Source organism: Rana temporaria, chromosome 1, assembly GCF_905171775.1.
Source record: "Rana temporaria chromosome 1, aRanTem1.1, whole genome shotgun sequence".
Lineage (NCBI taxonomy): Eukaryota > Metazoa > Chordata > Amphibia > Anura > Ranidae > Rana > Rana temporaria.
Genome location: NC_053489.1, coordinates 589,817,857 through 589,835,460, shown reverse-complemented (window position 1 = coordinate 589,835,460; position 17,604 = coordinate 589,817,857). Strand labels below are relative to the sequence as shown.

Below are 17,604 nucleotides of genomic sequence, written 5' to 3'. Positions count from 1 at the left end.
GTGGTATTTGATCATCTCTGCGGTTTTTATTTTTTGCGCTATAAACAAAAATAGAGCGACAATTTTGAAAAAAATGCAATATTTTTTACTTTTTGCTATAATAAATATCCCCCAAAAACATATATATATAAAAAAAAAAAATTCCTCAGTTTAGGCCGATACGTATTCTTCTACCTATTTTTGGTAAAAAAAATCGCAATAAGCGTTTATCGATTGGTTTGCGCAAAATTTATAGCGTTTACAAAATAGGGGATAGTTTTATTTTTTTCGTGACTGCGACATTATGGCGGACACTTCGGACAATTTTGACACATTTTTGGGACCATTGTCATTTTCACAGCAAAAAATGCATTTAAATTGCATTGTTTATTGTGAAAATGACAGTTGCAGTTTGGGAGTTAGCCACAGGGGGCACTGTAGGAGTTAGGGTTCACCTAGTGTGTGTTTACAACTGTAGGGGGGTGTGGCTGTAGGACTGACATCATCGATCGAGTCTCCCTATATAAAGGATCACTCGATCGATACGCCGCCACAGGCTCTCCCCGTTCTTCAGCTCTGGGGAGCGATCGCGACGGAGCGGCTATAAACGAATAGCCGCGCCGTCGTCCCGGATCGCTCCCCGAGGGAATCGGCCCGCTGCACGCAGCGGGGGGGGGGTGCCGATCGGACCCCTCACCCGCTAGGAGGCAAGGACGTACATATACGCCCTTCTGCCTGTCCGTGACATTTTGCGGACGTATATAGTCGTGCGGCGGGCGTTAACCACTTGACACCCGCACGCCGTCATATGACGTCCAAAACGGGGACCTGTTATCCTGGGTGGACGTCATATGACGTGATGGGCTTTGCGGGGGGATATCTCAATGATGCCTGCACCCGGAGGCATCATTGAGATATCATTGTTTAGCGGCGGCGATCCTGCGCACCGTAAGAACGATCATAGCGGCGGTTCCGCCGCTAGATCGTTCTTACAGGCGGCGGGAGGGGACATCCCCCCCCTCCCGCCGCCATCCGGTGCTTCTCCGGGCTCTCCCGTCCCACCGGGGGCCCGGAGAGATGATCGCCGTCCGCCGGATGTTTGCCATAGAGAAGACTGGTGACGATCTGGTCACCAGTCATCTCTATGACCGTCGGAGGCCCGGGCGCGATGTGATGACGTCACGCCCGGGTCCCCGTAAGTAAACAAACCGCAATTGCGGCTAGTTTGAATGAGATCTGTGAATTTTTTTTCACGATCTCATTCTTTCCAGCCTGCAGGAGAGATGTGGGGTCTTATTGACCCCGCATCTCTCCTTAAAGAGGACCTGTCACACACATTCCTATTACAAGGGATGTTTACATTCCTTGTAATAGGAATAAAAGCGATTGAAAAAAAAAAAAGTGTAAAAAAAAGTGTAAAAAATAAAGAAATAAGTAAAATAAAAAAGAAAAAATAATAATAAAAAAATTAAAATGCCCCTGTCCCCGGTAGCTCGCGCTCAAAAGCGTACGCACACGTAAGTCCCGCCCACGTATGTAAACGTCGTTCAAACCACACATGTGAGGTGTCGCCGCGTGCGTTAGAGCGTGTGCAACAATTCTAGCACTAGACCTACTCTGTAACTCTAAACTGGCAACCTGTAAAAATTTTAAAGTGTCGCCTATGGAGATTTTAAAGTAACGAAGTTTGGCGCCATTCCATGAGTGTACGCAATTTTAAAGCGTGACATGTTAGGTATCTAGTTACTCGGCGTAACATCATCTTTCATATTTTACCAAAAAATTGGGTTAACGTTACTGTTTTGTTATTTTTTAATTTATGAAACCATTTTTTTTACAAAAAAAAGCCGTTTAAAAAATTATTGCGCAAATACGGTGCAAGATAAAAAGTTGCAATGACCGCCATTTTATTCCCTAGGGTGTCTGCTAAAAAAACATATATAATGTTTGGGGGTTCTGAGTAATTTTCTAGCAAAAGAATGAGGATTTGTACATGTAGGAAAGAAGTGCCAGAATAGGCCCGGGAAGGAGGTGGGTTTTAAAGCCCGGTATTGAAGTGGTTAAGGGGTTAAGGCATAAACTCAGAAATCCTAAACTTAACTGTAAAACTCAAACCCACAGCCCCTAAGCCTAATGCCGCGTACACACGATCGGTCAAACCGATGAGAACGGTCTGATGGACCGTTTTCATCGGACCAAACCGATCGTGTGTGAGCCCCATCGGTTATTTATCCATTGGTTAAAAAAAAAGCAATCTTGTTTTAAATTTAACCGATGGATTCCTAACCGATAGGAAAAAAAACGATCGTTTGTAGGCACGTCCATCGGTTAAAAATCCACGCATGCTCAGAATCAAGTCGACGCATGCTTGGAAGCATTGAACTTCATTTTTTTCAGCACGTCGTTGTGTTTTACGTCTCCGCGTTCTGACACGATCGTTTTTTTAACTGATGGTGTGTAGGCACGACTGACCATCAGTCATCTTCATTGGTTAACTGATGAAAACGGTCCATCAGACTGTTTTCATTGGATGGACCGATCGTGTGTACAGGGCATAACACTAATCTAAACCAAAATTTCTCAATGGGGGGTTTTGCAGAATACTGGGGTACGACCTGAGCTTGTTAGGGGTTCCCAGCATCCTGGTTGAGAAAGGCTGTCAGATCCGACTGAGCTCTGGGAAGCAGAAGCCTGGTCAGACCGTGAAATGAAAGTAGTGGAAGGAGGAGGCAGCTTTCTGAGTCCTAAGCTCTCCACCTCCCCCTACAGAGCAGTACCCAGCAGTGCAGTACCTGGTGCGAATGCAGGTACTATACTGTATTTAAAAAAAATTGTATGTATGTGTGTGTGTGTGTGTGTGTGTGTGTGTGTGTATATGTACAGTATGTATGCCTTTTTAGGGCTCCTTCAATGCAGGTGGTTGAGGGTTGGTTGCAACAAAACCCCATTCACCTGGGGGTATAATTCCAGTCACAGCCTGTGTATATCCCTGGCTTTTGCCACTTCAGCTAAAGGGGGAGCGGTTGGGGGTGGTAAAAATGCATCTCAACCACATGGTTTTACCCAGGGCTCAAGTCCTGCGGGAACGCGTGGGAACGGAGTTCCTGCACTTTTTTCACAGCAGGAAGTCAGTTCTCTTTGCAGGACTAGAGCAGCCGAGAGCAGCCGAGCCGCCCGAGCCAATCCTTCACTAAGCGGTGATACCCAACTCGAGTCACTGTCAGGGGCAGGCGAACCTTAGTAATCCTTTATGTTACTGGCCGCTTCCTGTATGTGGATTCATCAGGTAGTGTGCGGGTATTCCGTCACTTCCTCGATGCTGCAATGTCTCCTGGGAGCTTTTGTCATTGTTCCCAGGAGACATTGCGGAGGTCTGCCGCGAGTTATCGCAGGATTTAGAAAGAACTTGCTTCTTTCTAAATCCTGCGATAACTCGCGGCAGACCTCCGCAATGTTCACATCTGTGCAGCTGGGTGTAGAGCAGCACATTCATTTCAATGGGCTTCCCAGATAAACACAGGAAAAGAAGACCCTGTTTTTACAGCCTGCGTTACACACAAACACAAATTTGGCCAGTTCATGCTGATCCGGCTGATTTTCGGTCCATGTAATGTGTATATATTCTGCTTAACACTGAAACCTAAGGGCCAGATTCTTGTAGAATCTGCGGCCGCGAAGCGTAAGCCATTTACACTACGCCGCCGCAAATTACTGGAGCAAGTGCCGTATTCTGCAAGCACTTGCTCCGTAATTTGCGGCGGCGTAGTGTAATTGGCCCGGCGTAAGGCAGCGTAATTCAAAGGGGGTGGCTTGTATTTAAATTAAGCGCGCCTCCGCGCCAATCGAACTGCGCATGCGCCGGGCGGAAAATAGCCCAGTGCGCATGCTCCAGCTCACGACGGAAAACGTCAATGACACCGACGTGAGCGTCATTGACGTAAAGTCGTATTCGCAAACGACTTGCGAAAACGACGTAAACGACGGAAAAAAACGACACTGACCCGACGCCATACTTAACATGGCATACGACCGACCTACGTAAACTTGCTCCTCATTATAGCAGGGGCAAGTTTACGCTTACGGAAACGTCGTAACATCACTGCGTCGTCTGCCTTACGCCTGTCAGATCTAATGGGAATCTATGCGTAACTGATTCTAAGAATCAGTTGCATAGATACCCTGGGCCAGATTAGGACTTACGACGGCACAAATGGTGTTGCGCCGTCGTAACGCCTTTGAGAATCTGGCCCATAATATCCAACTTTTTAAGTTTCCTTTACTGCATGAAGACATGTATTTTTAGGCCTGATTCACACTTGTGCAGGTTGCAGTTTGCATATTGCAGATGCATTTTGCATTTTTCCTATACACATCTTCATACCATTGAAGTCTATGGAACCAAAAAACAGAAAAATAACTCTGGCCCTTTCCATAAAATGCACAGATGTGAACTACATCCATAGGAAACCATGTTAAATGGACTGTAGTGTGTTTCTGCAAAACTAAAACTGAAATAAAAACTGCATAGCTGTGAACCAAGCTTTAAAGTAGATTCTAAAGATCTGAGCACACCATTATTGTTATAACCCTGGTAAATTTTTCTAGGGTAAAACCGTTCTCAGCGGCGGTCTGGATGCCTTGGAATTTATAGGGAAGAAGACAATGAATGTACTCGCAGAAAGTGACCCCGGCTTTAAGAAAACGAAAATACTTATGCAGAGGACAGTATCTCTATCACAGGTATACAAATTCTGTCAAAATGTAGAATGAATTCTGTTATAACTTTTCGCTAACAATTTTAACTTTTGAATAGGAAATAATATGAGAAGGAATGCATTTTTTTCCCTACTCTATGGCCCCAATCAGTATATTTTTATTTTCTCACTACCTGCCCCAGTGGACATTTTCAGAGGGTCTAACCCTTCCTCATATTTAGAAACTCCAAAAAGCCATTCACGCCTGTGCGACTTGTGATGCGACGTTGGACATAAGTCACAGTCCATTGTTTGGAATGGCACCCATTCAGATCAGTGTTAATGTCGCAACGGTTTTGAAAAGGTGCCAGCACTACTTTGATGTGACTTTGGTCCAGAAAATGTAACGAATCAAAGTCGCACTGGAAAATCGCGCATGTGAATGGAGCATAAAGCTGCTTTAGTTTAGACCCACATAATCTACTATAGACACTCAAGTACTGTATACACCAGGCCATGCTATATGCGGACTGCATAAAAAGTAGTACTTTTAGCTTGTATTTTTAGGAAGTATTAACAATGTATACAATATTGTATTGATTCATAGATCAGGGACATGCTTTGGTGGGAAGTTGCGAAGAATAATATACATGGGTACAGCATTCTCCTGTGACAAGCACAGATGAAATTACAAAATGCGTACCCTGCCTTAAAGCGCCTATTGGAGATCTGCATCTTGTCAATCTTCAGCAAAACCTGACTGTGTTTTGAAGTGCATTAAGCTGTTCTCTTGTACAGTTTGCCCTGTGCCTAGCTAAAAAAAACTAGGGCACAACCAGAGGTAGAACTTCTACGGATGAAATTAACATAAATTATAAATGATGGATGTATCTGTTCTGTTGCCAGATGACTGAAACTAAAGAATTATCACTTCAACTTTTATTATTTATTTTTTTTTAAATACCCCAGGGGACCACTTGGTAAAATTTTGACCACTGCGCTGTCCACTTGGTACTTTTTTGAGACGTGCTGCTGCCATCAATTAACTATGTGATATGTTTTTTTATTGTGGTGGATAAAATATGGGTTTATGAGAGTTGCAAATCATTGCATTTCTGTTTTTATGTAGATTTTACACAGCAACAGCATCCCAGCTATTTTGAAATTGGGGGTTGTAATAGCTACTCAGTTTGTGTACTTGTTCTAGTTTAAAACAGCCTTTCTCAACATTTTAAGGCCCCTTTCACACTTATGCTAATCCAAAGTCGTGCGTTTTTTATTTTTTTACTATTTATTTATTTTTGCCGCGATTTTGAGGCCACGATTTTGTCAAAACAGTCATATGACTGTGGATCTGACTTTGCCCTGCAACTTGAAGTACAACTTCAATGACCAGGAACTCCATGCCAGTTTTTTTTTTTTAAACGGCATGGGTTCCCCTTTCATGAGCAAACCAGGCCCTTCAGTCTGGTATGGATTTTAAGGGGAACCCCACAAAATTCATACCAGACCCTTATCCGAGCATGCAGCCCGGCAGGTCAGGAAAGGGGGTGGGGATGACCGAGCGCCCCCCTCCTGAACCCTACCAGGCTGCATACCCTCAACATTGGGGGGTGGGTGCTTTGGGGCAGGGGGGTCCGGCGCCACCCCCACCCCAAAGCACCTTGCCCCCATATTGATGAGGACGAGGGCCCCTTCCCAACAACCCTGGCCATTGGTTGTCGGGGTCTGCGGGCGTGGGGCTTATCGTAATCTGGGATCCACCTTTAAAAAGGGGACCCGCAGATCCCGCCCCCCGCCCCCCCCCCACCCCTTACCCATTCACCTGAAGAAGAAAAAATGTCAACAACAAAACGCACTACACAGGTTTTTAAAGTAATTTATTAGGCAGCTCCAGGGGTCTCTTCTGACTTCTCCGGCCTCTTTTTCGCACTCTCTGGTTCTTCTCCCGCTGTCCCGTGTCTTCTACTGGGTTCTTCTGCTCTATTGCTAGCTCTTGTCCAGTCTTCTCCCTTGTCTTCTTCCCTCTGCTCTTCTTCTGATGTTGACTCAACACTCTCTCCCGCTGTAATGCCGCGTGCGCGGTGTGCAACAACTTATATTGGCATGGGGCGGGGTCGCCAGGTGATGTCATCCAGTGACCCTGCCCCTTATGATGTCTCAGCTTGTACATGGTGGGAGGGGTGGTTACGTCATTAGGGGCGGGGTCGCCAGACATCACCTGGTGAGCTTGCCCCATGCCAATATAAGTCGATGCACATGGCATTACAGCGGGAGAGTTTTCGATAAAGCGGGAAAAGGTTAGACCCAGTTGTCCCCATTGGGAAGATTTACTCACTGGGTTCTGGGAACAATTTATGGAGATTTCCAAATTGTGTGTACATGTGTGTGTATATAATATATAAAAATATATTCGCAGATAGGGTAAAGAGGACATACTACATATGAAATGTACATGGGACATTCCATCTTCTAACATGCAACAAAATGAGTTAGAAAAAAGTGACACAAAGTCATCAGTCCCTAATGGGTTCAAATAAACCAGCTAGTTGGGAAACTCTCACGAAGCCCCATGCTGGTTTTACCTGGTCACAAAAAGGGGTGTATGTAACAATATGAAACTCAATTAGAATACAGGTGATACTCAAAAAATGTGACTATTGTGAAAAAGTTCATTTATTTCACTAATGCAACTTAATAGGTGAAACTAATATATGAGATAGACTACATGAAAAGAAAGATAGTTCAAGCCGTGATTTGTCATAATTGTGATAATTATGGCTTACAGCTCATTTTTTTAAAATGTCATATAAAATGATCGTGTGTGGGCTTCACATAATTTTTCGGCTTCTGAAAAATGTTGTTTTTCGTAATGTAAAAAATTATCGTGTGTGGGCAAAAACAACATTTTAAACCCGCGCATGCCCAGAAGCAAGTTATGAGATGGGAGCGCTCGTTCAGGTAAAACTACCATTCATAATGGAGTAAGCACATTCATCACGCTGTAACAGACAAAAAAGCGCGAATCGTCTTTTGCTAACAAGGAATCAGCTAAAAGCAGGCCAAAGGCGAATGGAACTTCCCCTTTAGAGTGCCGTCGTACGTGTTGTACGTCACCGCGCTTTGTTCATAATTTTTCCAAAACAATGGTGTGTGGGCAATGTCGTTTTTAATGATGAAGTTGGAAAAAATTTTTTTTTTTTTTCATGATAACAAAATCACTTTTTATGCCGAAAAACGACCGTGTGTACGCGGCATAACACCTGCAAAGGGTTCCTGAGCCTTTAAATGGTCTCTCAGTCTGGTTCAGTAGGAATCGCAATCATGGAAAAGACTGCTGGCCTGACAGTTGTGCAGAAAACCATCATTGACACCCTCCATAAGGAGAGAAAGCCTCAAAAGGTAATTGCAAAAGAAGTTGGATGTTCCCAAAGTGCCGTATCAAAGCACATTAATAGAAAGTTATGTGGAAGGGCAAAGTGTGGAGGAAAAGGGTGCACAAGCAGCAGAGATGACCGCAGCCTGGAGAGGATTGTCAGGAAAAGGCCATTCAAAAGTGTTGGGGACTTTCACAAGGAGTGGACTGAGGCTGGAGTCAGTGCATCAAGAGCCACCACACACAGACAGATCCTGGACATGGGCTTCAAATGTCGTATTCCTCTTGTCAAGCCACTCCTGAACAACAAACAATGTCAGAAGCGTCTTACCTGGGCTAAAGAAAAACAGACCTGGTCTTTTGCTCAGTGGTCCAAAGTCCTCTTTTCTGATGGGAGCAAATTTTGCATCTCATTTGGAAACCAAGGAGCCGGAGTATGGAGGAAGAATGGAGAGGCACACACTGCAAGATGCTTAAAGTCCAGTGTGAAGTTTCCACAGTCTGTATTGATTTGGGGAGCCGTGTCATCTGCTGGTGTTGGTCCACTGTGCTTCATTAAGTCCAGAGTCAACGCAGCCGTCTACCAGGAGATTTTGGAGCACTTCATGCTTCCTTCCGCAGACGAGCTCTTTCGGGATGCTGACTTCATTTTCCAGCAGGACTTGGCACCTGCCCTCACTGCCAAAAGCACCAAAACCTGGTTCAATGACCGTGGGATTACTGTGCTTGATTGGCCATCAAACTCACCTGACCTGAGCCCCATAGAGAATCTATAGGGCATTGCCAAGAGAAAGATGAGAGACATGAGACCGAACAATGCAGAAGAGCTGAAGGCCACTATTGAAGCATCCTGGTCTTCCATAACACCTCAGCAGTGTCACAGGCTAATAGCTTCCATGCCACGCTGTATTGAGGCAGTAATTGCTGTAGAAGGGGTCCAAACCAAATACTGAGTACATATGCATGCTTATACTTTTCAGAGGTCCGATATTGTTCTTTGAGTGAGTGAGTGAGTGAGAAACTTATATAGCGCAACAAATGCGAACTTAATCGCCTCAATCCTTGTTTTATTGATTGCATGTAATATTCAAATTTTCTGAGATTGTGGATTTGGGGTTTTCATGAGCTGTAAGCCATAATCATCACAATTAGTTCAAGCTGTGATTTGTCATATCTTGCTTTGCATGTAATGAGTCTATCTCATATATTAGTTTCACCTTTTAAGTTGCATTAGTGAAATAAATGAACTTTTGCACGATATTCTTATTTTTTCGAGTATCACCTGTAAAGTACAAACGATATATAGAACAGCAGCAGATTGTAAGATAAGTAAAACTGATATTAATATACTGTAAGTATATTACAGTATATGCAAAATCTCTGTACAACACAAGAAGGGCGGTTGTACAATGTTTTTTTTTTTTCTGGCTGATTACTTGTTATATGTCGTGACTCACTAGAAACCATTAACCAAAGGTTTTAGCTATAAAAACACGTCAGCCTTGGCAGCGGTCATATTTCTCTCTGACATTTTTCCATTATTGCAGAATTTATAAGCCAGTCAATCAAGCCTTAAAACCAGCAGACAACCAAAAGTAGACAGGAAATGTAATGTTTCCATTTGCTGCTTCAAAATATAGATATATTTCTCTATCTAAGCAAGAGATTTCCATTAAAAGGTTGGTCAACACATACCTGCAAACTCGCCCGTCCTATGAGTCTACACATGTAGGATTACATCGCTTTGCTTAAGAGAAATTGAAACACTTTAGGGCAGTGGTGGTCAACTTTATTGATATAAGGGGCCTCAAATGCAGCCCCCAACATCACCAAAAGGCCAGACATACAATTCAGTGTTAGGCTCCATTCACACCTAGGCGTTTTGTCGCCTGTAGCGCGACGCTATTGCAGCCTGAAATACGCTGGAGGGGCGATTTAACATTGTCGGCTATGGAGATAGTTCACACCTCCACGCCGAATGCCGAAACGCCGTATGCCTGAAGCTCAAAACAAGTCCCTGACCCTTTTTCAGGCGGCTTCCGCGTTCGGCCATAGCCGACAATGTGTAAATCACCCCTCCAGCGAAAACCGCGGTGAAAAACTCTGCGTTTTTGCCGCGGGAAATCACGGGACAAAACGCCGCAATTTGTCGTGGCAAATCGCGGTAAAATATGCCGCGTTCAGGTGTGAATGCAGCCTTAGAGACAGGAGACGTATAATCAGATATAGTCAAAGACTAGCGGCATGAGATAAGAGACAGACTGTGGACATCATACAGAATATAGTCAGAGACTGCAGAGCTGATACAAGAGATGGTCAGAGACTGCAGAGATGGTCAGAGACTGCAGAGATGGTCAGAGACTGCAGAGCTGATACAGGAGATGGTCAGAGACTGCAGAGATGGTCAGAGACTGCAGAGCTGATACAGGAGATGGTCAGAGACTGCAGAGATGGTCAGAGACTGCAGAGCTGATACAGGAGATGGTCAGAGAATTGTAAAAAAAATTGTTGGTGGGGCACTGAAGTCACAGGTGTAAATCAGGATGAATATCGTTTACAATACTTGGAGGCAACTCCCCATCGACCGGGGTGCTCATGGGGACCCTCAAGCAGTCTGAAAGTCTGTATAAAAGGATGAGAGAGGCACAACCTAAGATGTAGTCCAATTCAATTTTTCAAACAGGCAAACTGTGCTGGAATTTCTTTTAGTCCAGTAGTATCCTACATTATTGCCAGCATACAAGCCCCCACAAAGGGAAACGTTGTGAGCCCATGAAACAGTTTGCTTATACCTTCTGACTGTTTGTTGTGAATAGTAAATACTCACTGGATGAAATTTTGGGTTATGGCTCTTGCATCCTTTAAAAAAAAAAATGTAGAATGGAAAAGTTTTCTTATTGCTTTGCTTCATTTTATGATTCTTACATGGTAGATGTTACGGGAAGCTAAAGAAAAGGAGAAGCAGAGACTGTCTGAGCAGTTGTCAGATGAGAGGACGGCGCACTATGGAATGTTGTTTGATGAGTATCAGGGACTGTCACACCTGGAGGCTTTGGAAATATTGTCCAACGAAAGTGAGACAAAGGTAACATATGAGAGTGACTTTTTTTTTTTTTTTTAGCTCACCTAGTTATCAATATGATTTTTTTTTTTTTTTTGCTTCTTCTGCCATCTTTTGTGAATGACAATTTGAAACAAACCCAATTACATTTGTCTGTTTCATTTGTTTTATAGCAGCTTTAAACAATAACTCTGGGTGATGTACATTACAAGGATTTTAACAAACTTTGTTGCATATTCCTACCTTTGTTATTCTGAAGAAATCCCTGTGTGTTTGTATGTGCCCATGGGCACAGTGAGTCTAATATCCACCAGATGTTTCACCTGCAGGGCTCCAATGTGGAAAATTGCAGGACCTGCATCCCTTTAAATGTGATTTCCTATTGGAAGTACCACACCAAAAATTACATTTTTGTTGCAGGGGATGCCTAAAATCTGACTTGTATCCTAGTGCAGACTTCTAGGAAAATGAGTGCGCCAATCACATGAGCAGGAAATGACATATCTGGGGGGGAGGGAGGATTCTGTGTACAGGACACCTCCAGGTAGCCATTCTGCATTTTACAGAAAATTGCAGAGCTGCAGATTGAAAAGGAAAGGTAATTTTTAGGAACATTTAATTACAATATGACTTGTGTTGCTTGCTATATTATTTATCATTATTTTTTTATTTGCTACTACTAAAGGTTAGAAAAAGTGTCGCGTATAGAATGATAATCATAAAAACTCAGCCCTGTGGAGTGTGCAAAAATTTGGATGCCACCTAATGCTCTGGCATGTGTTTCACTTGCTGGGCTGGAAGTGACACATGGGAACATCCAGCTTGATGCGTTTAGTCATCAGTTAGCAACGTCTTCAGAAGCAGCCCTGTTTTAAGGCAAGGGAGTCACCGACATCTAGTGAGTGCGGCGTGTACCCATCTCGCACGTGGTGGAATATACAGGGGGATGGATCCCTGTGATTAAGCACTCGGCACTCAAAATTGCCCTTTTTTTGCACTTTTACTGCACCATGTCACTTTATTTTTAATTCGTTGTCACCAATGTGCAATATTCACCATTGATGTTTACAGTTTATTAATTGAAGCACGTATTGACATATTCATATGGTATAGCAAGTGCTGCCTGAGATTAATTTTGATTAACCCTTTGCTGCACATAATACACAACAGCTGCACACATTAGTATCATCGCTTGTGCATCGAGGCGCAGGTTTTTTCCTCCACCTCCTCCTCCCCCTCTTTCCCTCTTTTCCTCTTTCCCTCTTTCCCTCTTTCCCTCTTTCCCTCTTTTCCCTCTTTTCCCTCTTTTTCCTCTTTTTTTCCCTCCTTTCCCTCTTTCCCTCTTTTTCCCTCTTTTCCCTCTTCTTTTTCCTCTTTCCCTCTTTCCCTCTTTCCCTCTTTCCCTCTTTCCCTCTTTCCCTCTTTTCCTCTTTTTCCCTCTTTTCCTCTTTTTCCCTCTTTTCCTCTTTTTCCCTCTTTTCCTCTTTTTCCCTCTTTCCCTCTTTTCCCCTCTTTCCCTCTTTTCCTCTTTTCCCTCTTTTCCCTCTTCTTTTGCCTCTTTGCCTCTTTTCCTCTTTTCCTCTTTTCCTCTTTTTCCCTCTTTTCCTCTTTTTCCCTCTTTTCCTCTTTCCCTCTTTCCCTCTTTGTCTCTTTGCCTCTTTGCCTCTTTGCCTCTTTGCCTCTTTGCCTCTTTGCCTCTTTGCCTCTTTGCCTCTTTGCCTCTTTGCCTCTTTTCCCTCTTTTTCCTCTTTTTCCTCTTTCTTCTTTCTTCTTCTCAAAATATATGCTTGTTTATTAGGGTGCCAAGTCTTGATTGTTAAAGCTTCATAGTTGGGGTGCTGACTCTATAGGAAGTTAACATGTCACTGATGACAGACACTGCATATTGTCGGTGCTGATGAGAGGTTTGTTTCTGACAAGTAGAGCGAAGGACTTTGCCAGATCTGATGTCAGAAAAGAATCAGAAGCTGAGTTTTCCTTTATATCCATGAGTAGCTATGCCCACCACACTTTTACTAAAATAACTCCTGATATGTTATATTTCTGTAATCTTTCTTTCTGATGTCTGTCAAAAAATGTGGTTATGTCTGACAGCGGTGTGAATTTTCAGAGGCAAGATGCAGGTGTTTGACTTTATTTTGTTTAATGCTGAAAATGTTCAAATGTACAAAAAATATAAAATACTTGAATAGTGATCATATGTCCCTACAGGTCCAAGCATATTTATTATCATTAAATGAGGAACAGCTGGAAACACTAAAGGCAGAACTTATCGCAATCAAAGAGATTTTTCTTCAGAAAGACTTTGACAATGGAGAAGAATCTAGCAAAGAAGGTATTTTTTTAAGGTCCTGTCCTATATAGTAAAGAACATTAGAAGTAACTGATAGCAACTGAAATTGGACACTGTTGGCCGGATTCAGATACAATGGCGTATCTGTCCGACCCGCGTAACGTATCTCCGATACGTTACGCCGCTCTAACTTTGGGCGCAAATTCTTTATTCAGAAAGAACTTGCACCCTTAGTTACGGCGGCGTAACGTATGTGTTGCGGCGTAAGGCCGCGTAATTCAAATGGGGATGTAGGGGGCGTGTATTATTTAAATCTAACTTGACCACACGCTTTTGACGTATTATTTGAATGGCACATGCGCCGTCCGTAAAATATCCCAGTGTGCATTGCTCTAAATGACGTCGCAAGGACGTCATTGCTTTAGACGTGAATGTAAATTACGTCCAGTCGTATTCGCAAACGACGTAAAATTTCAAAACTCAGCGCGGGAACGACGGACATACTTAACATTAGCTACCCCTCATATAGCAGGGGTAACTATACGCCGGAAAAAGCCGAACGCAAACGACGTAAAAAAAAAGCGCCGGGCGGTCGTTCGTTTCTGAATCGGCGTAAATCCTCATTTGCATATTCCTCGCGTAAAAATACGAAAGCGCCACCTAGCGGCCAGCCTGGAATTGCAGCCTAAGATCCGACAGTGTAAGACACTTACACCTGTCGGATCTTAGGGATATCTATGCGTAACTGATTCTCTGAATCAGTCGCATAGATACGACCGGCGGAACTCAGAGATACGACGGCGTATCAGGAGATACGCCGTCGTATCTCTTTCTGAATCCGGCCCAGTGGGTTGCAACAGTTTGATTTATTTGCACTGCTGTATTGTGTATGTCCAATTGTGCGCACTAAGGCAAGCCATAGATGATGCAGTTTTCATTCCTTCCACCACAGGTGAAAAGAAAGTAAATTGCTGGATTTCCCCATTAGGCTGGATTCACATCTATGCATTTTTAGTGCTTTTTGCATTTTGCAGATTTTCATGACAGAAGGTGTTCCGTAGGAAACCATGTTAAATGGACTGTAGTGCAAACCTGCAAAATGCAAAAAGCACTAAAACTGCACAGGTGTGAATCCAGCCTTACACAGTGAAGCTGGGTTGACACTTGTGCGATCACAGACATTGCATGTAATTCACACTGCATTGCTGTTCAGATCACATGCGATGTCTTTGCAATGCAAATTCAGCCATACAAACTGTGCGTCTGAAATCGCATTGCATTTGCACCCAAATGGTGCAGGACTTTTTTTTTTTTTTTGGTTCGCATTGTTCACACCTATGCGTTCCAATTCCGGCACCATTTTACAGTTCGCACTGTGAACCGATCTGGGGGTGTGATTAACTTTACATTGACATCCCCAGCAGTTCGCAGATGTCGTGGAGAACCAGTGTGAGATTCAGGTGTAATGTGGGAACCGGCACAAAATTTCAGGGTTTCTTGCATCGCACTAGTGTGAACCCGGGACTCAGTGTTGGGGGAATCCCTCCCACAATGCTATGGTGTTCTGTCAGCAGGGATTGTGGGGAGCCTTACCTGCCAGCAGAACACAATGATTAATGTTGCAGGCTATATAGCTGGTGGCACTAATCGTTCAGGAAAAAAACTCTGGCCATACATGGCTCAAAATTTGAGCTGTCGCTTGCCCTGTCGGCATTACCTGGCTTAAAGAGGAAGTAAACCCTCTTAAACTAATCCTGAAAAAAAACACCTGCCAGAAAAATGCATAATGAGCTAGTATGCATGGCATACTAGCTCATTATGTGGCACTTACCTGAAAGAAATCGAAGCCCCCGAAGCGCTCCTCGTTTCCCTCCTCCACCGCCATGTCCCTTTAGAGCTTCTTCCTGGTATCGTCGATCCTGTGCTGTGATTGGCCGGATCGGCGATGACATCACTCCCGCGCATGCGCACGGGATCGGCATAATCCCGGCATTATCCCATTCAGAATGCCGGGACACTCAGTGTGCCTGCGCTGCAGACATCGGTGCAGTATTATCTGCATATATCTCCTTAACCGTGTAGGTTAAGGAGATATTTCTTGAACCTACAGGTAAGCCTTAATCTAGGCTTACCTGTAGGTGCAAGTTGTCAAAGTGGGTTTACAACCACTTTAAAGTATAACTAAAGGCAAAACTTTTTTTTTTGTTTGTTTTTGGATAGTAGAGATGGGTTAGAACACCTGTCAATTTGTGTTTGCTGTCTGTGTCCCCATTAAGGAGATTCACCCTCTCTAGTAGTCCTGTTTACTATTATCATTGAAAGTGAAACTAAGAGAAAATCCCCAAATTTTTGGGTTGTCCCCCGGAAAAGTAATAGAGGGAAAATGTTCCAATGGGGACACTGGTTCTGATGATGATCTGGGGGTCCCCAAGGGATTCCCTTAATTTGCAGGGATTTCCTTTCACTTCCTGTTTGGCTATGGGACAGGAAGTGAAGGGAAATCTCTGTAATGGGGAAGAGATTGCAAAAATAAATCTGATAGGGGTTACTACCCTTCCTTGCACACTATAGTTCTACTTTAACAAAATTCAAATGAAAAAATTAAGGACCTGGGAGGAAAATTATCGGCCAAACAATGACTGCAACCTATTCGATGCAGTCTCTTGTTTAGGTATTCAAGTAGCCACAATTGACATAGCTGCTTGAATACAGTAGCCAGCATGGCTAGCCTTAAGCTGGCCATACCCTGATCAAAGTTCGGCTGGATCGGCAGGGACCGTCCAAATTTGATTGACTTCTGTTTAAGGATGAGCTCCGGCGTGTTCGCATAGAACACGTGCAGAGCCCGCCAGGAAGTGTGCACGGCGCTGCGCTAATAACAGCCAGGGAGACATTTCACGATCCCTGCAGCCGAGCATCGGGACAATGTCTCCCTGGCTGTGATTAGCACAGCGCCGTGCTCACTTCCTGGCGGGCTCTGCACGTGTTCTATGCGAACACGGCGGAGCTCATCCTTACTTCTGTTGAAGGGACATGCTGGAAAATATTTCCTGATCAGCAGCTGCAGCCAATCCAAGTCCTTCTAGGTAAAGAAAAAAACAGAAAAGGTTTGCGTACTTTTTCAGAGCCGAACGTGATAGATTTGAGGTAATCGGATGTAAATGGACATCCGCCTGCCTAAAGACGGTAAAGTTTCCATTAGGGTCTAGGTGAACTCAGATAAACGGTCAAGGATGCCACAAAAGTGTGTGAAAGTGTACCTGTGAAATTGATGGGATTTATATGTACAGGTTTGTTTCTAGCGTCTCTACTATATGACCATAGGCGTGCGCACAGGGTGTGCCAGGTGTGCCTGGGCACACCCTAATCACCTTGTGCAGTGCAGATTGCCCCTTCCTTCCTCTTCTCTCCCAAAGGCTGCTGCTGCTGGCACACACTGGGGAAGTTTTAAAAAGAGTGGGGGAAGAGGCCGGTAAATATATCATTTACCGGCCCCTTCCCATTGGGAATGAAAACAGTAAGTGATCGGTACCATAGGTGTTTGAGCTTTGGAGTGCACACCCTAATGCAATAGGCTGCGCACACCTATGTATATGACCACCTGAAGTCTGTGCAAAGAAGAAAAAACTTCTACAAAATCCACTAGACTTATGCAATTCGGTTTAGGGAAGGGCATTCTGGGTCAGTGATGCCACAAGGGGGCAGGGTCAACCACCAATGTCATTGGGTGACTCTGTCCCTTCGCTATTTAAGAAATGTTGGATGGGGGAGTAGGCAGACAGAAGCCTTCGATGAGACCGGTGGTTTTTTTTTTCTTTTTTTTTCCGGGACTGGCGTTGCAGCAGATGGTGTGATTAAGGATGGATCTACACCGGGGGACTTTATTTATTAAAAAAAAAAAAAAATTGTCAGAAACTGTTCTGTCTTTACTCACTTTTTAGGTGAATGGATAGGGGTACCCCATACTCTATTGTCTCCATCAACATGGGGACAAGGTGCTTTGGGGTGGGGGGGGGGGCAAAGTCGCTTGCTCACCCCGCCCCGTTTCCTGGCCTCCCAGGCTGCATGCTCGGAAAAGGGTCTGGTATGAACTTTTTCTATTTCCCTAAGGACCTGAAGTGAATTGGGGGGGGGGGGGGGGAGGGGGGGCATGGTGTGTGTGTGTGGGTTTTTTTTTATTTTTTTTTATTCCTGGCATTGT

At 44.0% G+C, this 17,604-nt stretch overlaps 1 protein-coding gene across 2 annotated transcripts in view; it reads left to right on the top strand.

Annotated features, from left to right (window-relative positions):
• FAM114A1 (family with sequence similarity 114 member A1) overlaps window positions 1-17,604 on the top strand; it is a 66,385-nt gene that overhangs the window by 24,187 nt on the left and 24,594 nt on the right. For both annotated transcript variants that reach the window (XM_040335132.1, XM_040335131.1), the window contains 3 exons: window positions 4,585-4,719; window positions 10,982-11,134; window positions 13,322-13,445. In XM_040335132.1, coding sequence (XP_040191066.1) covers window positions 4,585-4,719; window positions 10,982-11,134; window positions 13,322-13,445 — 412 coding nt within the window. The remainder of the gene's footprint in view (window positions 1-4,584; window positions 4,720-10,981; window positions 11,135-13,321; window positions 13,446-17,604) is intronic.